The sequence below is a fragment of the Xyrauchen texanus genome, chromosome 23 (genome assembly GCF_025860055.1).
Source record: "Xyrauchen texanus isolate HMW12.3.18 chromosome 23, RBS_HiC_50CHRs, whole genome shotgun sequence".
Taxonomy (NCBI): Eukaryota; Metazoa; Chordata; class Actinopteri; order Cypriniformes; family Catostomidae; genus Xyrauchen; species Xyrauchen texanus.
In genome coordinates this window covers 19,026,256-19,053,041 of record NC_068298.1, presented here as the reverse complement: position 1 = coordinate 19,053,041, position 26,786 = coordinate 19,026,256, and the positions used below count along the sequence as shown (strand labels likewise).

Sequence of the window (26,786 nt, the reverse complement as noted above, 5' to 3'; positions counted from 1 at the left end):
TGCAACTGTCGATGCGCTCAGGGGCAGGAAGTGCACAGCCGTGCAAACAGGAGAAAGCCGCTGTTGTGCGCCGTAGAATCCAACAGCATGCAGCAGAGGATAGCAGGAACTCGGTGTGTAAAACGCAGCAGTCTGCAAACACGACCATCGGCTCCGAAGAAATTTTCTGAATGAACTCCCGTATTTGCGCCGCTTAAATACCCGTATGTCCGGGGGCGGGACATGCAAATACTGGTTGCCAACTCTCATTGGCCTTTTTTCATAGTTCAGAGGTGAATATCGGCGCTCAAGAGAGACCCCTAGTGTCGCTTCTCTGACACAACGTGGAGAGAGCGACAGAAGGGGAACACTGAACATGCACAGTGCAGCCTTTTTTTCTTACCAGAGCGTGAACAAACTGCAACAGAAAAATGGGTCTATCCGGAGCTCCTGAGAAGAAAAAGTGTCTTTGTTCATATAATAAAGAATTGGAGAAAATATATACATGGTTAAAACCAGTTACAGGTGACCCTAAAAAAGGAGAGTGCAGGTATGCCACCGAAGTTTCACGGACAGCTCTGCTGAAGCATTTCAGTGCCCCAAACATGACAGCTCTGATATCTTTGGCTTTGAGCAATCCTGTCACCAACGCGTTCGTGGAGAGGGTGTTTTCACTGATGACCACTGCGTGGACAGAGACAAGGAACTGAGCATCTGTGGACCTCATCAAAAGTGAATCTACAGTCATAATGAATGAGAAGGCCCTACTCGAAGCAGCCAGATCAGACAATTTTTTTTTTATTCAAGATGCACTAAATCCAGTAAGAACGTATTTAATCTTTCTAGTCTTTAATAATGGAATTGATGTGCTTATTTGGAAATGTGCTTTTTAACGATTAGATCATTATTTTCACTTCATTATATTTACATTGAGTAGGTCTGTGCTGTTAAAATTAGTTTGTATCGTAGACCTTATGCCAAACTGAGTGACGTTCACAGCGCCGTCATTAAGAATTAATATCACTGCAAAAATACATCTAATATAAAATCTATATTTATTCACCTAGTACAGTAATAGTAAGTTATCTCTCCCACGTGTCCCGCATTGACCCGCAAAATCAGGTCTGCTGACCTGCAACAGAGCAATAGCCAGGTGGTCACCCTAAATGTCTGACGCAGGTGTACATTGACGGGTTCTTAAACAAGCCCTCATAATAAACCTCCAACTGATTGACAAATTCACTTGTGAAATGGATTGCTGTGAACTGTATGCCAATGATTGACTTATTATCAATAATATGGTAGTAAACAATACATTGTATTCTAAAGCCGCTTTTATATTGTTTTATCAATGATTAACTCTTCTGAAGAAAACAACCTTCAGCAGCAACAACACAAAGATGTGTTACGTTCTTGCGTTCAAAACACTTGAAGGAGCACAAATGCAAACTAAGGGATCTCAAGATGTGTTTAACTATATTTAACTTGACACGGTGACCTAAATATTTTATGTTTATGATGCAACGCACCCGAGACGCGACATAAGCATGTCTGACGCAGTGTGTGGATGGATTGAGATGGTGCAAAATTTGGAAGTTACCCATAAATATTTAATCACAAATAAAATCAAAGAAATTTCCTTTAAACTTATTTGTAAACACTACCTCACTAATTATTTTCTTGTAGAGAGATTTAATTGTGATGTCGATATATTCTGTACATTTTGTGTTCTGCAGGCGGAAACATTTTTTTATTTATTTTGGAGTTGTCCCTACTCGACTTTTTGGTCTGATTGTTAGAGATCATATTATTCCCAGCTTTCAACTTTGTTTTGAAAATGTTTTATTAGTTTTTTAGCTATGACGTGTCTCTTCATAAGGAATATTATTTGATTAATGTTTTGCTTTTGTTGGAAAAGTTTAATATTCATAAATGCTAGTATGGTGGTTTTAAACCATTAGTTTTAATTTTAAATTCAGAGATTCAGCAATACCTAAGAACAATTTCTAATTTTAGTAACAAGAAAGCTGTAAAGTGTATTGAAATATGTAAACAAATTGATATTATTAAACTGTTTATTTATTTATTTTCCTTTTTGTTGTTTGTTTTAATATACCTCTTTGCTCTAGATGTAAATGCTTTGTAAGCATTCATAAACATTTTATATATATATATATATATATATATATATATAATATTACCTTATGTATATATATATATATTTTTAAATATTTAAAGATTACTATGTATAATTATTATATATTGAATTAATGTTATATAAGGGGCTTTCTCAGCAAATATTAATTAATTGTAATTAATGTAATTGATGTAATTAATTCGATTACAATTTTTTATCAATTGACAGCCCTACTATATATATATATATATATATATATATATATATATATTTATTTATGTGTGTACACCGATCAGCCACAACATTAAAACCACCTGCCTAATATTGTTTAGGTCCCCCTTATGCCGAAACAATGGCAACCTTCATCTCAGAATAGCAGATACTATTCTTCTCACCACAATTGTACTGAGCAGTTATCTCAGTTGCCGTAGACTTTCAGTTCAAACCAGTCTGGCCATTCTCTGTTGACCTCTCATCAACAAGGCATTTCCATCCACAGAACTGCTGCTCACTGGATGTTTTTTGTTTTTGCCACCATTTGGAGTAAATTGCAGAAATACTCAAAACAATCATGACACGCTCCAAATCACTGAGATCACATTTTTTCCCCCATTCTGATGTTTGATGTGAACATTAACTGAAGCTCCTGACCCATATCTGCATGATTTTATGCACTGCACTGCTGCCACACAATTGGCTGATTAGATAAATGCGTGGATGCCAGACGGGCTGGTTTGAGTATTTATGTACCTCTTTCCATCTTTATTTAACACTGTCCCAATCCCTGAGTCACACAGTGAATGGATTCTGGTGATGTGCACTGAGAGCAGAACTTATCTAGTTGTTGAGTGGTTGATGAAGCATCTCATGCTTGTTATACTGATTATGGCTCTCACAGGAAAAGGTAATTTCCATTTCTCATTTCTCTCTCTTTCTGTGTGTGTGTGTGGGCAGGTTTGCGTGGTTTACGAGGACATTATTTTTACGTTACAAACTGGTAATTACAAGGGTATTTTGCTATAAATGTGGTTTTTGTTGAACATAATTCAAATCGCTGAAAAAACATACTAAACAATTTTTTGTTGAAAATGTAAAAATGGGGTAGGTTATAGAATCTATAGTTCGTGCAGTATAAAAATCATTATGTTTATGGAGAGTCCTCATAAGGATAGCCACACAAATGTGTGTGTGTGTGTGTCACACTTTGGTGACAAACCTTAACAGAACATCTCTGGACATCCTATTTTGTAAAATTTTTTATAAAATTAAAATAAAAAAATAAAGTGAAATATTTATTATTATTATTATTATTATTATTATTATTATACAAATGATGAAAGTTTTATGATTTGGGATAGGATTAGTCTTATTAGTAGTTACTATTGTACTAGTAGTACTTATTCTTAGCTTTATAATGTATAAAAACAATAGAAATTGATAGTATGTGCCTGTAACAGGTAAGGTGGGCAAGGAGGAGGCAGGAACCGGATCAACATTCAACGAGACTTTAATTATATCACAACATCAAAATGAACTGTATTATAATAACACATGTCGATGATGCACACACACAACTCTTTGTGTGTGTCTCTCTCTCACTGGCATCCCGACGACTCCTCTTATCTCATCAATCATTGTGCCAGGTGGGTACACTCAAAGCAAACACGTCCTCCTCCTTGTCATATAACCCCACCATCAGATTCAGGCCAAGGAAAGCTGCGGACTGACTTTCTACCCCCCTAATGGGCATGTCCTCGCCGGGTGATTTTTCCCACCTCCTGGGTACCTGGGTAGGACTTGGGGAGGGAAGGAGAGAGGAAACGAGGGTGAGCGAGAGAGAGAGAGAGAGAGAGAGAGTGTGTCTCCTCTGAGTCATTCAGTCCTCAGCCAGCTGGACAGCGGTCCTCCGCGACTCCAGGCGATGGCAATGGACCTCGCCTGCTGGCAGACGGCAATGAGCTCTCCCACTACCCAACAGATGTCAGCGGCTGTTCCACATCCTGGCGGACTGCATCGAGCTCCCTCGCCCCTTGGAGGACGGTAGCATCTCCTCTGCCCTCTAGCGACCGGCAGCGGCTTCTCCACTTCCTGGCGAACTGCACCAGTGCCACCACATCACACCTCCTTGGAGTCTTGATCCCCTGTCAGCTGCGAGGGCTCTCCGACAGCACATCCTCCTCCAGTCCCGGGTTTCGGCACCTGTGTAACGGGTAGGGTGGGCAAGGAGGAGGAGGGAACCGAATCAATATTCAACAAGACTTTAATATAACTCAACATCAAACTGAACGGGAACATTTTCAGTGAAGCAGTCCCTTGAGGACTCCTCTTAGACTTTGTTTTGCAGTTCTCTAGACATCTGTTTTCTTTGTGGAATACAGCACTTATTAGTTATTTAAAAGAAAATCTTTGTCCAGTGTCTGGAAAATTTAGTTAAGCACTCATGATATTGCTTACATCAGCTCATTCCTTTCCACAGAAGCAACATTACTGTCATGTTTATTCTGTTGGTTCCTGTTTTTCATGTCTCTTATTTTGAAAAGTTCATGTCATGTGTATCCCAGTCATGTGATGTTCTGTTTTCCCTCCATGTTCATGTGTCTTGTTTTCATTGGTTCATTGTTTGATTTCTTTGTTATTTCTATTTGTAATTGGTTTTAGGTTATTAGACTTGTTCTGTTTGATCATTGGTTTATGTTCCCCCATGTCTGTGTATTTAAGCCCTCATGTTTACCATTGTCTCTTGTCTAGTATTGATGTTTGTTTGTGTAATTGTTCATGCCGCGTTCATAGTCAAGTCAAGTTCATGTTTATGTTTTGTTCAAGTCAAGTTTAGTCAAGTTCATGGTTATGTTTTATTTTGATTCACATTTTTAGTCAGGGTTTTTGGATATTACGTTTTGGAATAAACTGCACTTGGTTCTTCAATTCATCATGCCATCGTCATTGCCATTGCTAGCTACACAAACATTACAATTACTTACTTCTGTAAATTGTTCATCCAAAATGAAATTTCTCTCATTATTTACTCACTAGTAGCTCAGTGGGTCCTTAAAATGCAAGTGAATGGAGATTTCTCTTTTGAGGCTCCAAAAATCCATAAGCATAAATGTCCTCAAGACACCAGTTGTTAAATTAATTAAGCGACATGATCGCATTTATGCTGACAGTCTGTGATTATTCAAGTGTGTTCTGGTGAAAAAAGAAAGTCATGCACACCTGGTATAACATGAGGGTGAGTGAATAATGAGGGAATTTTCATTTTTGGGTGAACTATCCCTTTATAGCAAATTTGCTCAAAAGGGAGATGGATGGATGGATGGATGGATGGATGGATGGATGGATGGATAGATAGATAAGTACAATGTATTATAATTAATTATAACTATACATAGATCAGCTTTCAGAATCAATTTTAGCAGAATTAATTTCAACTCGACTGATCCGTTCGTCCACCGAACCGACAGTATACTCTACTATCAACTCTTAAGAAAGATTATTCTTCTAGCCAAGAAGTATAACTTTCTCATTCTATATAGTACTAACATGTAGCCAGATTTGAATTACTTTGAACTGTGAGCAGCAAACACAGAGACAATCAAGCGTGAATATAATGAGTTTATAATGAGCAAGATAGAAAAAGTTAACAACAACCTTTGAGAACCATCAGAGAATCAAAATCACCTTAAAGAAAGGGATCAAAGCTCAATGACGTATCTAAATGTTATAAACGGTTACTTGCATTGGCTTTGGTGCTGAAGAAGAGTCAGGATGCGTGTAGAATACTCAGATTCTTGGTGAGTTTGTGAGCTGAAACATTCGTTGGATTCTTCTGGAGATCGGTTGTCCGCGGGAAGTTTGAACGAAGTTAACTAAGAAGCAAGTTGCCGGAAAGTCATGAAAAGTGTTAATCTCACAAGGGAGTGAGCCCCGTCTCACAAGGGAAAAATGAGCAACGATATTCTTGTGCAGAGGTCTATTGAAGCCAAATCAGTTCACATCCATCTTCTTTAAAATGACCAATCGTGGGTGCCAACTTTTAGCGGGAGAAATCTTCCTATGTTCCCCTTCACAGCCTATTTGCATGTTTTATGATGGTCTAGAAATTAATACAGTATGGTAAAAGTAGTATAATGCATTTTATTGTAACATCCTATACACCATTAATTGAGGCAAAAAGAGAGGATTATTTCAATACCAAACAGATCGGGTTTGCAGATATTAATTGATATATATACACAATATACAATAGTGATACCTACTTTAACTTGGATGTCAGCATCCGAAGTTACCCTAATCATAACTCAAGAATCATAACTAGGTTAATATAACATTGGGACCTACATACAACACAGGAATACATCCTGTAATCACAAAAACTTTCACAAAAATGTATGAGTTCAATGCAGGAAATGTGTATTTGCTTTCCAGCATTTCTCCATCCCTGGCATTTCGTGACCGACAAAGGGAGTAGTCGGGGGGGCCTTTGAATTTACCAGAGGGGCGTAGAGATGTTTCTGTTTAGCATCTCCCAAGGCACTTAATATGACAAAGGTCTTTTAGTGACCATTATCTTGTAGACTTTTTGGAGCCAGGCTAATGTTTTAGTGTGAGGAAAGTGAGAGGGGAGATTTTACGACCAGATGAGCAGATTGAGTTTCTTGATACTGTCCACATGTTACACCTTTAATATCCTGATTACTAAACATATATGAAGGTGTGCCCAAATTAATGACTAGTTTTATTTTAGGTTCCCCTTTTCCCCAATAACCTTTATTTTCATGATATTTAGCCGTTTACCTAAATTAATTATAAATGTAGCTAATTATAAGCGCAAAGCAGTTGAGAGAGAGCATTTATTGTAACACTGCTTTTTGAATGATCAAAACTATTATAAACAGTGAGACCTTAAACAACCATCATCTAAATAAGACTCAGTAGAGATGAGTAAAGAATTGCTTTCAAAATCTATAAAGCCTTTATGCATAATGCATTATAAAGGTATCCAAAACTCCTTATAATACACATTGTAACCACGGATATAATTATATTTGTAACCTATTTATAGTTACAACAAAGAGTATAATGCATTGCAGAACATGATAGCACATGAACTTTTATGTTGATCATGTGTTTTAAAGCAGTGGTTTTCAACTAGTGGGTCACAACCCAAAAAAATGGGTTACAGATCTGTTCTGATTGGGTCAAGGACAGCAGGGGAAAGCAATGCTAAATGCAAATAACAGAATTCAGCTAACCATTTAATGATGCATTTTGGTGCAAGGCTGCATGACATCACCTCATCCTCAAAATTAATTAACAAAACTTTGTAAGGTAAAAGAGATATTAATAAACTTAATAAACAAAATTTTATTTTTTGAATCGCCACTTGTTTTCTAATGTAAAATCTGGATCCTGAAGCAAGACCAGTGGAGAGCCACTGTTTGAAAGCATTACATCAAGATATATTAGTACTAATAGAATAACACCTAAAAGTTTAAGTACGAACAGGTATGTACTATAAATATATCTGTGTTTACAATTATTTACAAAATGAAACAATTATGCATGCATTATAATGCACAGTGAATACCTTTTTAATGCATTATACGCAAGATTATTTGAAAATCTTACCAAGAAGTTTTGTTTAAAGGCTGTGTCAGATATGTGTATAAGAGGTCTGTTGAGTCAGAGAGTGACAGTGATGAGTCAAGACAGTTCATATGAAGGGGTGGAGTTTAGAAGAGGGAACAACAGAGATTCGGTGGCAGAGACAGATGAAAAGATAAAAAATACAGTGGACAAATAGTGGGCATCTGCAAGTTGTACAGATGTGTGCTGGTAGTGAATTGGGTTCAGTCAGTTCAATGTTGACAAAGAGCTACTCATGACAAAACCCATCTCAATCGCCTGTTTGGAGATGAGAGGTTGCTGCCATGGCAACGCAGAAAGACATGGGTGTTTCCTCTGGAGTGGCACAGCTCACAGTATGAGAGAACTGCTAACTGAGTGCCATCATCAACTTGTGTGTGTGTGTGTGTGTGTGTGTGTGTGTGTGTGTGTGTGTGTGTGTGTGTGTGTGTGTGTGTGTGTGTGTGTGTGTGTGTGTGTGTGTGTGTGTGTGTGTGAGCGTGTATTTATCACTTTGTGGGGACCAAATGTCCCCATAAGGATAGTAAAACCCGAAATTTTTGACCTTGTGGGGACATTTTGTCGGCCCCCATGAGGAAAACAGCTTATAAATCATACTAAATTATGTTTTTTGAAAATGTAAAAATGCAGAACGTTTTCTGTGAGGTTTAGGTTTAGGGGTAGGGTTGGGTTTAGGGGATAGAATATAAAGTTTGTACAGTATAAAAACCATTATGTCTATGGAAAGTCCCCATAAAACATGGAAACACAACGTGTGTGTGTGTGTGTGTGTGTGTGCGTGTGCGTGTGCGTGTGTACCCTGTTTATGTACCCTGTTAGTGCATCTAGTGCCTCACTCCTAATTTACACAACAGATGGCTTTCATTGCAATGATTGGTTGTCATGATTTATCAGTGGTGTTTTTTGTTTTATAGACACTATTGGGTCTAATGCTGGCCCTGTGCTTGAAAGAGTGTAGTATAGTGTGTGTGTGTGTGTGTGTGTGTGTGTGTGTGTGTGTGTGTGTGTGTGTGTGTGTGTGTGTGTGTGTGTGTGTGTGTGTGTGTGTTGTATCTATGGCCATTAGACACAGATATCTTGGCCATCTTCATTAGTGAGTTATCTTAAACAGGGCAATGGAAATGACAGATTATGGCCATAATTTATTTAACACAGGAGAGTTCTGTTTCAGCCATTGATTTAGAAACTACAAGCTGGAACTACAAGCCTGCTTTGATTGCACGGATTGGAGTGTTTTTGAGGCTGCAACCTCTGACCTGGACGAGCTCACAGATACCGTTACATCATATATCAGTTTGTGTGCGGAAATATGCATTCCATCTCGGATTTATTTAACGTTTAACAATGACAAACCATGGTTTACAACAGAGCTCAGGCAGCTTCATCAGGCCAAAGAGGATGCTTACAGGGGTGGGGATAAAGTCTTGTACAATCAGGCGAGGAATACACTGAATAAGGAAATCAGAGTGGCTAAAAGAAGATACTCTGAGAAGCTGAAAAACAAGTTTTCAGCTAACAACCCTGCATCAGTGTGGAGTGGCATGAAACAATTTAGGAATTTCAGGACTCCTTCCCCCAACCCTGTGGTGGACCAACAACTGGCTGATGACCTGAATATATTCTACTGTAGATTTGAAAGGACCAATCTCACACCCCACACCCGCTCTGGCCTTTACTTCACACAAACACCAACACCTTCTGCATCTCCCCTCCTCCCCCTCCTGATATTCAACCTGCACTTAAGATCTGTGAAGAAATGGTTTGCCATGTCTTTCGGAAACAAAAGACATGGAAAGCTTCAGGCCCAGATGGTTTTCACCTGCGTGTCTTAGATCCTGTGCTAACCATCTGGCCCCCATCTTCACACAGATCTTCAATATATTACTGTAGCAGTGTGAAGTCCCATGCTGCTTCAAATGCTCATTCATCATTCCTGTCCCAAAGAAACCAAACATCATACTACTTAATGACTACAGACCTGTTGCCCTGACATCTGTGGTCATGAAATAATTTGAAAGACTGGTGTTGGCCCACCTGAAGGACATCACTGGACCCTTTCTAGATCCCCTTCTGTTTGCTTATCAAGCAAACAGGTCTATGGAGGATGCAGTCAACATGGGATTGCATCATATCCTGCAACATCGGGACAGGACAGGGACATATGGAAGGTCAGCTTTCAACACTATCATTCCAGACTAAACTACACCAGCTTTCTGTTCCCATGTCTATCTGTCAGTGGATTACTAGCTTTCTGACAGACAAGCAGCAGCTTGTGAGACAGGGAAAATTCACTTCCAGCATCTGTACAATCAGCACTGGTGCCCCCCAGGGATGTGTGCTCGCCCCACTACTCTTCTCCCTCTAAGCCAATCACTGCATCACCAAGGACCACTCTGTCAAGCTCCTGAAGTTTGTAGATGACACTACGGTCATCGGCCTCATCCACGATGACAATGAGTCTGCATACAGAAATTAGGTTAAACAGCTGGCTGTCTGGTGCAGTCAAAACAACCTTGAGCTGAACTCACTCAAAACGGTGGAGATGATTGTGGACTTTAGGAGGAACACCCCAACACTGACCCCCCTCACCATTCTAAACAGCACTGTGGCCGCAGTGGTGTCAATCAGGTTCCTGGGCACTACCATCTCACAGGACCTGAATTGGGAGACCCACATTGACTCCATTGTGAAAAAGGCCAAGCAGAGGTTGTACTTCCTTCGCCAGTTGAGGAAGTTCAACCTGTCACAGGTGCTGATTCAGTTCTGTTCAGCAGTCTTTGAGTCTGTCCTCTGCCCTTCAGTAACTGTCTGGTTAGGTTCAGCTATGAAATCATATATCAGAAGTCTACAAAGGACAGTTCGGACTGCTGAGAGAATTATTAGTTGCCCCTGCCCTCCCTTCAAGAACTTTACACCTCCAGAGTGAGGAAAAAGTCAGGAAAAATCACTCTAGACCCCACTCACCCTGCCCACTACCTTTTTGAACTGTTGCCTTCTGGCCGACGCTTCAGAGCTCCGAGCACCAAAACCGTCAGGCACAGGAACAGTTTTTTCCCTCAGGCTATCCATCACATGAACAGATAAAATTGCCCCATTGAGCAATAATTATGTGCAATACACAGTTTAGCCTTTTTATGTTTATCCAACACATACAACCTCTTCTGCCATTACATTCCCTTGCACATATATATATATATATATATATATATATATATATATATATATATATATATATATATATATACACAGTATGTGTGTGTGTATGTTTATGTTTATTTATATGTATGTGTGTATATACACACATACATTAACATACACACACACATACTATATATATATTGTCTTATTGTGTATTCTATATATAATTTATTTTCTATTCAATTTGTATTTATTTATTTTATTTTTAATGTTTAATTATTTTTTATTATTATCAGTGTCTTGTTGCTGTTTTGTATTGTAGTGCACTGGAAGCTCCTGTCACTAAGACAAATTCCTTGTTTGTGTAAGCATACTTGGCAATAAAGCTGATTCTGATTCTGGTTCTGAAAGACACTTACACATCAGTCTTAATAAGTGACTCAATGTGTTTTTTTTTTTTTTTAAAGATATGTCTTAGGATCGGTGAGATTTGTACAAATTTAAAATGGGCAAAGTAAATACAGCAGTTACATACATGCATGTGCTACACTTGAGAAATTAACACGTTACAGAGACATTAGGGACATATTCACATTTTCTTTTTCCTGTCATTTAGCTGCAGTCATTTGCTGTAAACATAATTTGCATAATCCTCTCATTCCGTATATGCAGAACATAAATACTGACCTTGTGAGAAAGAGAGATCAGTAGGGTGGATTTAAACAAGGACAGATTTTGACATGTGAACAGAAATTACATCAGTGTGTCAGCTTCGCACTGCTCTAATGGTGCCCAGCAAAAGCAAATTCCCACCACCAGCTTCAAATTTTTGCTGTCCAAGCCTGTGGTATGAAATTTTCCGAATTTGATTAATATATATTTTTATTTTCACAAACCGGTAATGTTATTACCATAGCAATGCCAGATGCACTGTGTAATATTGCCAAGAAATTTTATATTTGTGTAAAACCCATATCTGACAGTTTTTGGTGTCAGACAAAATAAATTTATGATTTTGGTGCATATGAATGGACAGACATTACAGCTGTTTCCAAAACTTGCTGCCTTACTGCCCTGTCAATCAATGACAGGCAGTATTTTGTGTATGAATGTACTGTACCTCATAATGTTGATGATTTCAAGAGATCATGAGTCTTCCAAGAGACCATAATGTTATGTCCAATGATCTGAAACAAATGTGACCTGCTCCATCATTTTGGGTCACTTTGTTCCAGAGACACATTTTAAGTTTTCAGTATGTTTTAAGTAAAAAGAGAACATTTAAATGGTTATATCAGCCAACATATACATGATTTTATCTCGACAATTGTTTGGAGACATCGAAACATAATAATTATATTGTTAGTAAGCTTAGACTTTCCTTCTTACTATAGTGCATAAAACAAAATCAAGCATTTAAGTGGGCTTTAGAGATAACCAAGCAAATATTTTGTGACTATGATTTTTTCAAGTCATAAAATGATAAAAACAAAAAAAAACAAAAATTAAATGGGGCAAAAATTGACATTTATAAATTAATTTACTCCTTTCAACCTCTGTCAGATTTGAACTGCACACAGAGGATTGTGGAATACCAAAGGCAGCAAAGGATACATTTATGCTGCCTTTAAAAGCCAAAAAACAAAACATCCTTTATCATTTGAACTACCTCAAGCTCAGCAAGCAGTTTTACAAACTCTGACTAAGCCATGTGTTCCCTCTCCGCCACTTAGAGTTGATTGCCGTCTTCCTGTGGAGTTGCATTGCACACAGGTATTGTCTTTCATTTAGGCCAATTGTTCTTTGTTCTCGCTGATATGATCACACAAACCGTGGAGGAGTATTCAGTCTGGACTGCTCCATCATTGCTAATTATCTACTTAATCAGTTAAAACAGTTTTCTGTAATTAATCACGATTTTGGTGCATGGTGCATTAAAAGAAACGAACGTGAATGTTACATTATTATATAGTGCTTTCCTGACACTACGATCAAAGTGCTTTACATTGTGAGAAGGGGACTCCTCTCAGCCACCACCAGTGTGCAGCATCCACCTGGATGATGCAATGGCAGCCATAGTGTACTAGTACACTCACAACACACCAGCTGTTAAACATTAACATGATCATAAATATTTTTATTTTATACTGAAAATCAAACCACTGCTCCCACTGCTTCCATCCATCCATCCATCAATCCATCTAATGATATTTGTAAGTGTTTGAATATACAATAACTAATGATCTCTATAGCATTTTGTAATGTTATATAAGTTAATGTTATTAATTGAAGTAACTGCATTATCTATTTCTTTTGGAGTGGTAGTGGCGTAGTTGGCTAAAGCACATAACTGGTAATCAGAAGGTTGCTGGTTCGATCCCTACAGCCACCACCATAGCATCCTTGAGCAATGGTGGTGGCTGTGGGGATCGAATCAGCAATCCAGTTTGCTCCAGGGGAATTGTCCCTGTAATAAGTGCACTGTAAGTCGCTTTGGATAAAAGCATCTGCCAAATGCATAAATGTAAAATGTAAACATATTTCATGCTGAAAACATGGTGGTCATTCAGCCACTAAATTTAAGACTATCATTCATTTAAAATGTTTAAGGGTGAATCTGTGTGTCACATTGTATGTGCAGCGGTTTCGGTAATCAAGTGGTTTTTAAATCAAAACATTGTAACTAAAATCATGTTTCAAGGACATCACTCATGATTGAGTCTTTCACAAAGAGGTCTGCTTTTCTCAGATTATTTTTTAGTGTGCTGTCACATTTTATTATCTTGTTCATTGGTGGTAGCAAACTTGCATGCCATCTTGTTGAATGTTTAATATACAGCATACTATGAATTATGACACTGCAAAAATAGCAGACATGACACATTATCAGCATCTTCATCAGATCAGTTTAGTACTAATTCAACACACTGCCGCAAGTCCCATTGTGAATCATTTTTATGGTGTGGCTGTGGTCACACTGAATATTGATTTTCCAGGATCATTAGATTATAATGCTGTAGTGTATTAAACCATCTGCGACTAAATTTACAATCCTCCATTAGGTGCTTAAATTGCTTTCACAAAGATTTGTGCACAGCTAGAAGGTGCATTCATGATAAATTCATTGTTCATTGGCCATCAGGAAATGCATTTCATCCCAGTGAGAGGACATAGACATGTAAGATAAACATGAACATGAAGTTTATTTTTGAATTAATCTGAATAGACATGTTGGCTCTCCTGGACATTCTCCATCAAGGTGGATTCCCTACATACATGGTTAACCTCAGCCACTGAACCAGCCGAGAGAGAGGATTAAGCAACCAGGCTGCCAGCAACTCAGGGTAGACCAGCCATGCTTTTGTTTATGCCTTGTAGTCTTGCTGGAACCCCTCATAGACCTTATAATGAGTGATTAGAGACAATCCTCAAAGATCTGGCAGAAAAAGATGGTGGACAATACATTTCTATATGCTAAAATTAGTTAAGACAATGCATTTATACAACAAATGTAATCAATTTAATGTTGATTATATACTATTGTTCATTTGTAGTTAATGTTAGTTACTACTGCATTAACCAATGTTAACATATACATTATAATATTAGCACTTTATTATACAGTACTCTGGGGTTGATCCAAAGGTATTGTTCTTTTAGTGCCTTGGCGGACTTGCAGGAGAGCCATGGCGTGCAGGGCAGAGGTGGCTTGTCCAGTGGCACTGTAGGCCTTGGCTGTCAGGGACGATGTAAACCTAGAGGCTCTGGATGGGACCTTTGGGCGCCCGTGCCATGTGGCGTTGCTCTGCGTGCATAGGTGCACCGCAAGCGCCTTATCCACTTGGGGTATTGCCGACTACCCCTTGGCCACCGCACCATTGAGGGTAGTGAGGGCGGGGTAGCTGAAAGATCTGGACTGGGCAGTAAAAGGTGCCTCCCACGACCTTGTCAGCTCCACGTGCATTTCCGGAAAGAAAGGAACTGGCATGGCTGTGAGTGGCATCGCGGGCCCAGGAACCAACCATCGAGCCGCGAGGGTTCAGGGGACAGCCGAGGCCTCCACGTCCAACTGGATGAGCCCCCTCTGCGATGCTACGCTCAAGAGCTCATCACCTTCGCGGGCCCCGAACAAGAGGTCGAACTCGCCCAGAGATTATGTCTGCAGTGCACCAGTGCAGAAGGGGGAGAAGCTGCTAAAATGTGCCATCGGATCCAGCAGAGGATGAATGGAAAGCCATAGGAATTCAGCTCAGTGAACATCAACCGCTCGGCTCCGAAGAGTAAATCTGAATGAGCGGTTCACACGCCAGCTCCTTTATACCCGTATGTTGGTGGGAGTGGCATGCAAATACCACTCGCCAATTCCCATTGGCCTTTTATCAAAGATCAGATGTGTCTCGGGCTCCCAAGCGTGAACCCTAGTGTCACTACATCAACACAACGTCGAGTGAGTGACAGATAGGGAACACTTTTACTTTTGCTTTAACTAATGGTATCATATGCAACCTTATTTTAAAGTGTTAACAAGATGGTAGAAAAATATTGTTATCACATTGTGTTCAGTCCAGAGATGAACACAATGTGATTTTTTAACCTTGTGAAATTGGAATTTGTGAGTGGAGATATCTTAGTGCAACTTTTGAAGAATAAAATCAAATATTTGTTATGTTTTTTCTTTGAAATATATATATATTGCTCTTTGATAATCTCTGCACATTCAAAGACTTCACAAATTCTCACCTTTTATATTTTTCTGTTTGTTGCAACCCCGTCGGCCTTTCAAAACATCGGTTTCGCCTACTTCACAGCGTAAATGATTAAGTTATGTAATTTTGTTTATGTGTTGTATCAAAGCTGCTCTGCCTGTTCCACCACACATATCAATAAACCACTATCCCCAGAACCTTTCACAAACACTGCTTCTCATTGTGTACTGCTTATACTAACTTGAGGGAGAGAGACACAACTGTTAGGGGATTTTTTTTTTTTTTTTTTGTGAAAGTGCAAACGTACAATATCAACATATGGACAGCTTCTAAATCAGAGGCACTTTTTAACAACTTTACAGACATACCTTTTAAGAATCTTTTTGAGGTTGATGGAATATTAAATTCATTGTTTTGTTTTTGTAATAACAATAAATTAGATTAATTAAATATCTTTAGACCATAAGATTAATTTAATGCAGTTAATGCTATTTTGACAACTACGATACCAATAAGATCACACTGCCTGAGCATACTGTTCTGTTGTATGTATATGTGGGTGTGGGCATTCACACATGATTTTGTTTCCACAGGTCTCTCTCTGGTCGAATCGTGGGTGGTGTGTGGTGGTTCTTCACTCTAATCATCATCTCCTCATACACAGCCAACCTCGCAGCTTTTCTCACAGTAGAGAGGATGGTGTCGCCCATCGAGAGCGCTGAGGATCTAGCCAAACAGACTGAGATTGCTTATGGAACTCTAGATGCCGGCTCCACCAAAGAGTTCTTCAGGGTGAGGGGAGGGATGAGTGAGGGGAAACAAAAGATACCATTTCAAGATATAACGTTTATTTCTAACCTTATTGAGTCTATATGATACTTAATTATTTAGTAATCAATTGTCATATACACCCTTGTCAGAGTAAATGACTCTTGTACAATCTTAAATTTGAACTGTGTAACTTTTTCAATGCTAGAAAACTTTCTTCTGTCCCAGCTCAATGTGCAGAGACAGCTATAAGTAGGTTGTTTCTCTCGAAAAGTGAAAACACTGTGGTGCTATGAAAACATTACACACTTCACAGGTTTTTGTGCGTTGGAACCTTGTAGAAAGATGCATTTCCAGTGTTTTGTTGACTTAACATCTCCTAGGCAGGGGCACAATATCCCATTTATGCATGCAATATCAACATTGGATTCCCCTTGAACATCTTACTGTCCTTGTATCCCCTTGGGGTTGATTCGGTGCCCCCCTTTGTGTTAACCCAGATGCATTGCATACATTCCTTTGTAGTTATTGTGCTTTGCTTCCAGGGAAACATCAGTATGACATAAAGAATTGACTTTACTTCTGTCCTCTAGAATTCTTAAATTTAAATATTGTGTCTACTGTGACTCAGGTCTATAATGTGTTTGACACATGTATATCCTCTTTTAGAGGTCAAAGATTGCAGTATTTGAGAAGATGTGGTCCTACATGAAGTCAGCAGACCCCTCAGTGTTTGTGAAAACCACAGATGAAGGAGTTATACGAGTGAGAAAATCCAAAGGGAAGTATGCCTACCTGCTGGAATCCACCATGAACGAGTACATCGAGCAGCGAAAGCCCTGTGACACTATGAAGGTCGGAGGGAACCTAGACTCCAAAGGCTATGGCATTGCCACACCTAAAGGATCTCCTCTCAGGTATAGATAACTGTCCATGTCCTATATGCTCGCCATGAATTTAACACTGGTCACTTCTGAAAATAACTCCAGATGATGGTTTTGTTGTAGTAGAGGCTGGAGGCAGTACTAAGGGGTTTACTCTCACCTTATATGAATTTACATCTACTAATAGAAGGTGAAGTGTGTAATTTTTGAAATGCTGAATTATTTTCTCATATCCCATTTTAAAGTGGAGAGACAACTAAAAGTAGGTTAGTAGATTGATTTCCCAGAAAAGTGGAAACAGTGTTGCTCTGTGGCACTATCTAAACATTGCTCTGTTTGATTGAGCACCCCGACCAGCCCGACATAGCATTGTGTCAACCAATTGTGTAAATTTGGGGCGAAACTGTCTGTTTGTTTGACATATAGCAGACAGGAAGTGTTCAGGAAACCTGTTTAAAAACATTATTTTTGCTATTGCATTTGGTGATGCTTGTGGTGCATAAATTACAAACTTCACCTTTAAAAAAAAAGAAAAGACAATCTCTACCAAAGAATACTGAATCTCTTTTGAAAAAAGATTTTTAATGACGCTATTGATGTATAGATTTGATATTAATTCATAATTTGAATGTAGTGAGAGGGGAAATTTACCATATTAGGCAGCCTCTATTAGAACAGGACATGCTGTTGTGTGGGTGTACATACGTGTGTGGAGCTGCTCAAGATCCCGTGTGCCTCATGTTGCTTGAAGAGGTTTTCTGCACACTCCACTAGAAGTGCTTGCATAAGAAAGGGCAGAAAATGATGCACCCTCTTCAGAAGCTCTTTAGAAAACACGTGTGTTTGCTGTCTCATTAAATAGTTGTACTGCTTAGCAGAGCCCACTGAGACCGCCCAGACTTTAGTCACTCCAGGCTCTTTGAAGTTTTAGGTTTACTGGATGCTAAGTTAAGTTTCTCTCCTCCTTTATTATGAATTTCAAAAGCTCTGAGTGACTTTTCCATGAAAGAAATTGGGCAATTATTTGTTATTCTTATGCAAGTCACTTCTAAAATATAAGGTGAACTGTTGTTATTTCAATTGTATGCTGCCATCATTAACGTCACATTTATCGTGCTTGAACATACCCATCTGACTAATACACCATGGCCCACATGGTATTACATTCATTGCTGTGTTAAGGGCCTCACAAGGGCAATTTGGAGCTGTTGAAATAACCTCAATAGCTCCATCTCCCTCTAATAAGATTAGCTCCCTGGGGAAACAACCTCACAGCAATTGTACAGTAATTTTTTGGGTCACCTTATAGCTAAGCGAACATGGGAAGCTTGGAGGGAATGGGAGAGACGTTGGATACAAGATGTAAATGACTGACTTCCATTTTGCTACCAAGGGCAGGACTCAAATTCAATTAAATACTAGGCGGCCATTACTGTGAAAGCGAGAGAGAAAGAGACAATGTTTTTCTGTCTGTTGCATTACCGACTATGCTGGTGTCACAAACTCCCTTGTGTTTGTCCTATCTCCTTCCCATTATGTATTGTCTATTAGACTACATTTCCCATGATGCACCTGTTGATCACATTCATCTGTTCCCCATCTTTGTTACCTGGTGTTCTGTGTTTGGTCATTACCACTCTGTGTATTTATAGCCCTCATGTTTCCCTTAGTCTTTGCAGTTCTTCTTTTTTTTTTGCTTGTTTGTTAGCGTATTTATGTTATTTTAGCCAGCAAGCTGCTGTTATGTTTGTTTTCCTGTTTGCTCCCATGTTTTAGTTTCATCTTGGTTACTTATTATATAGTTCTGCTATTGGATCCACACTCTCTCGTCTCGTCCCAGTCTCGTAACAGAAGAACCGAACTTAGAAGATGGATCCGTCTGAACAACTCATTTCACCCAAGGGTCACCTTCTGTGGAGGCTTACTGTGTAAGGTTCTGGAGCTTGGCCTGTCAGGTGAGCTGGGTGGAGAGTCCTCCAGACTTTTGGCTAGTACTGAATGATTCAGTGAGGGAGATGGTCCTTTTGGACTGCGACGGCCTGCCTCTTGGTGACTTAATTACTAACATCATAATGGCTGGCCTTCTGCATTCTACACTAGTGGTCAACCCTCTTGCAGTGGTTTCCACGGCCCCTTGCTTTGGGCCAACGCCCACGTCTGCCACGGCCAACGAGCCAGTGTTGCAAGCCTCGTCCATCCTATAGCCAGCTCCAGCACTGGAGGAATTTTTTTTGGGGGGGGGCAACATGGTTCCAGTGGTCTCCGAGCACCGGTCAACAGAGACCTTTTTTCTCCCAAGCCTTGGTGGCCCTGGAGCCTTCCTGCATTGAAGACCCTGGAGGCCGTTCCCCTGTCACCGCCCGTACTCGTGACCCTGGAGGCCGTTCCCCTGTCACCGCCCGTACTCGTGACCCTGGAGGCCGTTCCCCTGTCACCGCCCGTACTCGTGACCCTGGAGGCCGTTCCCCTGTCACCGCCAGTGCTCGTGACAATGGAGGTCGTTCCCCTGTCACCGCCAGTGCTCACAACCATGGAGGACATTCCCTAGTCAGTACCGGCGTACCTGACCATGACGGCTCCGCCCTCAAAGTTTTCATGGCTCCTCCAGCTCCCCCTGAGATATTCTATATTCCCTGCTCTTCCAGCGTCTCTGCCTGCTTTGCCTCTGGATCCTCCTCCTGGAATCCATTTCCTGCTCTCCCAGCAGCTCTGCCTCCGGATACTTGTCCTGGAACTCCATTCCCTGCTCTTCCAGTGGCCCTGCCTCTGGAACCTCCTCCTGAAACTCCATTCCGAGGCCTCCTGACACAGTCCCGGACCTGTGGCCTCCTCTCAGGCCTCCTCCCAGGCATCCTGATGAATTCAGGCTCATCCTTGGTCTCCTGATCGTCTGCCAATGCCTCCTTGGCCTCAGAATCATCCTCTGGATCCTTTCTGGTCTGCATGGCCCTGCCTCCCCATCCATCTTTGGGTGTCAGGAGCTGCCCGTTAAAGGGGGGATACAGTCACAAACTCCCTAGTGTTTGTCCCATTATATTTTGTCTATTAGACCACATTTCCCATGATGCACCTGTTGATCACATTCAGCTGTTCACCATCTTTGTTCCCAGGTGTTCGGTGTTTGGTCATTAGCACTGTGTGTGTATATGTGTATATATATATTGTGATGGGTGTAGGGTGGGGCCGGGTCGTGATCCTACACACCCGGTCCCATACTAGGCTAATTATGCCTCTGTGAGGGTTAAAGGTCGACTGCAGGGAATTGTGCGGGAGAGAGAGATCGTTTACGGACATGTCCGTCATGTGTGTGTTGATGTTGTCTTAAGTTTATCATTAAAACTATTATTTATATCGTCAAGCCGGTTCTCGCCTCCTCCTTTTCATTGAATCCCTTTACACTGGTGCCGGAAACCCGGGAAGGAGGAGGGATATGCCATAGTAGAGTTCTCGCCACTACCGTCCACACCAACGGAGCAGCCACGGCCATCTGCCGGGGGACGAGGAGCCCAGCCGCCTGAAAGAGAACGATGTTTTTTTTGTTTTTTCACCATTTTTTTTTTCATCTCTCTCTCTCTCTCTCTCTCTCTCTCTCTCACTGTCGCTCTGCGTTGGCCTTTTCCCTCTTTTAAATTTTACAGTTTTTTGGGGGGGTACTACACTGTTACAGGAAGTACCCCACATTTTAATTATTAATTATATTAAATAATTTTAATTATTTCTGTTTCCCTCCCCTTGTCCCCTCCCTCATCCAGGTAGATGGGGATGACCTGCCCCGACTAGACATAAAGCATGCCCTCCCCCAGGGAAGGGGGGGGGGTGTACGTCAGGCCGGGGGCTCCCCAGCCTGAGAGAACGAGGGAGGAATGTGGCAGGGCGGAGTCCGGGCCGGGTCGTTATCCTACACACGGTCCCGCCATCCGCCCTGCCACACATATATATATATATATATATATATATATATATATATATATATATATATATATATATATATATATATATACTGTATATATATAGCGCTCATGATTCCCTTAGTTTTTGTCAGTTCTTGTTAGTTTGTTAGCCTGTTAGTGTATTTGTTATTTTAGCCATCAATCTGCTATGTTTGTTTTCCCCATTTGCTCCAGTTTAGTTTCATCTTGGTTCCTTAATAAATAGTTCTGCTATTGGATCCACACTCTCTTGTCTCATCCTTCCCAGTCTCGTAACAGCTGGGCCCCTCATTGCCTTCTGATTTTGAGAAAGAGCAACCTAGAGAAGTAAAGTCATTTTTAAGGAATCAAATTTTCCTTGATCTTTTAATAATTTTGCATACTATGAAAACTTCCTGGCTGTATGTAGAACTTATAATATGCATGTACTGTACTTCCAAACTATCCAAACGTAGGAAAGACTGACTGATCCCTGATCATTATGTCATGCAGGCTTTGCAAACAGGCTGTTATTGAAGGATGAAGCAGCACAAACCTGCAGCTTGTGTGAGAGCACAGAAAAGTGTTCTTGCTTATTTCAGATGTGAAGAGGGTATTTAAATGTCCTGTCTAATTTGAATGAGTCAGAGAGAGACATGGAAAATGGTGATGATGATAATAATAAATGACTTTTTTGGTGCAAAACCCTTGATTAAAATGGTAAGTGGTCCAAAGGGAAGAAAACTGAATGAGTAGTACAAGATTTGACCCCTTTAACATACACAGGATATTAGAAGTAGAAAACAATGGAAGTCTTTGCGCTTTGTGTCAAAATCAATAGACATTGAGAATCATATACAAAGATCTAGATTGGGTTATAATTTGCTGAACCAACCATGTGGTGCAGTTGTCTAAATGTGCCATAATCAACATGTCCAATCTAACATTGCTGAAGTCTATGTCTGCCTTTACACCCGATTATTCATTTTTCATAAATCGATGGGACAGATTGGATCTTGCCATGTGTAAACAACAATACACACTCTTTAATGTGGTTATCTAAATTTGATATGTATCTGATATTTGTTATCTGACATCCATTTAAACATTCATCCAATACACCTAATAATTCAGAATTTCACATCATAGTTGCACAACAGATATGCTCAGGTAAAGTGACTGAATGCATGGAAATTGGTAAATGTAAATCCTTGAGGGACTGCACGTTTAAGCGATTATTAAAATTATATAATACATAACCTTTTACAGTAATCCTTCTACGTAGTCACACAAAAAATAAATATTTAGGTGTGAGCTGTATAGGAAAAGAAATGAACATTTAACCATACAAACGGAAGGGACAAAATATTGAAGCTGCGCATTAGGCCTAGCAGTGTAAATGCAGCCTACAACTAATCGTAAAAAGAGATCACTTTTAGGGCTCTAGGTCTTATATGTGGACTGCTAGCCTCGTCTTGCTTTAATAAACACTGTTTTATGGGGGGTTTTTTTAAACCCAAGAGGATGTCAATTAAAGCTTTGAACTTGTGATATATAGGTTAATTTACAGAATTAAGGAATAATCTGATGTTTTGGTGCATTTCGACAGCTGTTCCACATTTGTCTTGTCTTTTCTCAGAGTGATCGGTTTGTTTTTTAGTCAGGATGCAACAGCCCTAAAGATTAATGTGTGTGCCCTTTTATCTCTATCCATCTGTGCCCATTCTCAGAGTTTACTCAATAAAATCATCTCACCAAAAGCACTGCCACCTCCTGAAGTAAACGCTCATCAAACTGAATGTAGGTGTTTGTTCCTCATTCTTGAGACACACTCTCTGATTTCTTTCTGTCTGGTACTTCTGGGATTAGAAAGAATTCCCAGGTTTTATCGAGCCAGAGAATCGCCCCTTCCACGTGCACAGTTTCAGACAACATTTGCTTGCGACGCGGATCGGCCAGCCGATTGTATGTGTTGTGAGGAAACGTTTGTGCCTGTTAACTGTATGGCGTTTACAGAACCAGAGGATAGAGGAGGAGATGAATAGAGAGATGCTTAGATACAGTGTCTGATGTCAGTAGTGTTTTGTCTCTACTCTAAAGGGAGGAGAGAGGGTTGAGACAGCACTTGAATTTAGAATTAGATAGATGAAAGAATACACCTAAAGTGAAAGTAACTAAATGCCTAATGTTTAATATCCTCAGGCCGTTGTTTTGTTTTGACTTTATTACAATTCCCCAAAAGGGAAGGGCCAAAAGAGACAGTAAGCACATCTGAGGATGTCTTTGGAGGCATACACAGGACTTGTTCTTGCATTCCATATGCACAGTTTTTCTATGTTTAGATGGATCAGATGAACGTATTTGGCAGTTGCACAGATTGCTGGGGGTTTTTTTAGCTTCTTGCACCATAAGTGCCATGAGACACCATGTCAAGGTAAAATTAATTTTGACACGTGTCTCTGCGGATCAATATCTGATTCAAACAATGGACCGATCAGATGAATCTTGGTGTATGATAAGCATATTTATGTATTGAAAGTTTCAAGTATTTATATGAGCAATGGTGTCTGGAAGTTAATATATTTCTAAAAGTGCCTTCTGTTCAAATTCAGGGAACTTTGTCTAGCTGTTTGTAATGCAAGAATATGTCCAGTGCGAATGGCCCCTTACATTATCTCCTTCTATATCTGAAGAGGTCTTGCTCTTGGCTTTATAAAACCTGTATTTCACAAAGGCCACTAACAAAAATATTGCTCTCCATTCAAACACATTTGAACATATTTTATATACGATGCAGACTCAGGGTGAAACCACTGCACCATGCATTTAACATTCCAAACTACATACAGTAGAGCAGTGGGTGTTGTGTTTAAACAAGTTGAAGTCTGAGTCTGTTTTCCGATCACGCTGTCTCTGAAATGGTTTATCTGGGCTGACACTGACCAAACTATTATTTCGTTATCGTTTCAAGAAACCCAGTAAACCTGGCAGTGTTAAAACTGAATGAACAAGGCCTGTTGGACAAATTGAAAAACAAATGGTGGTACGACAAGGGAGAGTGTGGCAGCGGAGGAGGTGATTCCAAGGTCAGCCCCAATGTGACAAACCCAGCGGGTAAAACCACCACTACAATGGGAGGGTAACTGGCAACTCAAGCTGACCAAACACTCTAGACAAAGCTTAGACCAAATGTAGTTGGTCTCAAAAACCTAGTCTAAAATCAGTTTTCTAATAAAGAGTTTTTTACTATTTTAGAGTGTCAAATTATGCTGCCAGATCTTTTCTCCATGGCAACCAGTCAATAATAGTTGACTTATTCACATTAAGTGGAGTGTTTGCAGCCTGCCGGTTACCCAAAGTGATATAATAATACACATCTCGCAGCAGGGAGCAAGGAAGTATAGCTAGATGGAGTATTAATCCATATCACTTTGACAATGAACTGCCAACATGTTTCTGATATATGTGTGTGTGTGTGTGTGTGTAGTCATTTAAAATCAAAGAAACAGAACAGTTGATATTTATGGGTATGTGTGTAATGTGTACTGAATAACATAAAATAACATAGATAATGTTATTTATGTTATTTCCCTGGTTGAAGAATCCCAGTTAACCTAGCGGTGTTGAAGCTCAATGAGCAAGCCGTCTTAGACAAACTGAAAAACAAATGGTGGTACGATAAGGGGGAGTGTGGAAGCAAGGACTCCGGAAGAAAGGTCAGTTCACACATTTGGTCCTGTTCTGTTCCCCTCAGTTTAGCCTCCCCAGAACCCTTCTACTATGTTTAGTGAGAACATCAACATGGGTGGCTCTTACTCTCTCTCCAAGTTAACATTTTCTTCAAATGGGCTGCTAGAGTTCACATTAACCCTCATGTTCTGTTTGGTAGATGACCCTAAGGTAATTTAAATAGCTCAGAAAACATACTTAATGTCTATTGTGGATGGATGGATGGATGGATGGATGGATGGATGGATGGATGGATGGATGGATGGATGGATGGATGGATGGATGGATGGATGGATGGATGGATGGATGGATGGATGGATGGATGGATGGATGGATGGATGGATGGATGGATGGATGGATGGATGGATGGATGGATGGATGGATGGATGGATGGATGGATGGATGGTCTACTTTGTGATACAACAGACAAATTAAAGCTTCAGTAATGTCTGTCCTTCTGGGTTTTGATTAAGCCAGAAGGATATATTCATTTCAAAATTATTATTTTTACTTGTACATTATTGGGGTCTTTTGGATATTAAATATTGAATATTAATACACAGTGAGTCTAACAGAATATGAGGGTTTAAAGCCATTAGATATGCTCAACTGAGATGCAGAGGATAAATGTTGTTTTGCAGTATATACATGATTTCAATTAATGTACACTGAGGTGTTTAATGAATTTACACATTTTTGTGATACCTCTTGATTTTTGCATGCTGCAAGGGATTTTTCTTTCTCACATTTTTTTGCCTTTATTTTGGAGAAAGTGTGGATTTCAAGATTCCATACAGCATATTTTTTAAAATATAATTAATGTATGATTTTATTATATTACTTACTTGTATGTAAATAATAACATGGCTAGTAAACGAGTCGTGAAGAGAAAGTCCATTATTATACACCAGATAATTCACTGTATGAAACAGTCACTCTGTCCAAAATAGCCTGCTGGTCCTAATGGAACTCTGGAGAGAGACTGACGGTCTTATTGTTCAGACCGTTAGTAAGAGACCAGCCCTCATCTTGGTCCTCCATCTCTGTGTTCTCCCTTCTATCTGCCCTTAAAGTATGCATGTATTTGGATGCAAACCCAGTAGACAACAGATTGTGCTGTCATAGGCCCTGGCCATCTCACCCCCACCACAACAAACCCACCTGCATGGCACACAGAGACAACACCACACTTCCCTTTTGTGATGTATACAGAGAACCAGTTCCACAGCAATCAAGTCAAGTAGCTTCTTCCCTTAAATGAATGTTCAATTTAAAAGCAGAATCTGTTAAGAAGAAAGACCAATAAATTGTTAGTGCTATTAAGAAGGAAATATAACATATTTGTTGTTGAACAACCACAGATCCAATTCTCCTTTAGATTAATGGCCTTGTGTGCATGGATGCCAATATCGATATTTGACTGCAGTTGTGGCACTGTACGAGTATGTTTAAGTTGCTTGTGAATTAGTGGAATTACAAACTAGTGGGTTAGTCAGTTTAGACTGTATTAGAATGTGAATACAAATTATCTGCCTGTGTTCATGCATGTTTCTAATTTTAAAGGAAAGGATAATTGATAAATTGTCACATTTTAACATGTGTAGAACATGTACACTAGTTACATACATAGTCAATTGCATGGCAACCATAGTTTCCAGTATGTTACATAATGATTACTATAATTGCTTAGTGAATGTCAGCAGGTAAAATCAATGACATTTCATTTTTTGACCAAAATATATGTTTTATATCTATCTATACATTTTAAACATATGGTTAGAGAGTAACACTTCACAATATGTTTTGGTTCTTAAAACACTTAAAAAAAAAAAAAAAAAAAACTTGATAGTCAAGCTTTTATTTTAATCAATATTGATTTTTTTTTGAT

General features: G+C 39.6%; 1 protein-coding gene across 5 annotated transcripts in view; it reads left to right on the top strand.

The window, feature by feature from the left end:
• LOC127663388 (glutamate receptor 1-like) overlaps positions 1–26,786 on the top strand; it is a 117,847-nt gene that overhangs the window by 85,154 nt on the left and 5,907 nt on the right. For 2 of the 5 annotated variants that reach the window (XM_052154950.1, XM_052154952.1), the window contains 3 exons: positions 16,203–16,401; positions 17,047–17,294; positions 24,141–24,255. In XM_052154950.1, the coding sequence (XP_052010910.1) occupies positions 16,203–16,401; positions 17,047–17,294; positions 24,141–24,255 (562 nt within the window). Of the gene's footprint in view, positions 1–16,202; positions 16,402–17,046; positions 17,295–24,140; positions 24,256–24,770; positions 24,886–26,786 lie in introns of all 5 variants that reach the window. The other 3 variants (XR_007972981.1, XM_052154951.1, XR_007972982.1) reach the window with 3 other exon arrangements.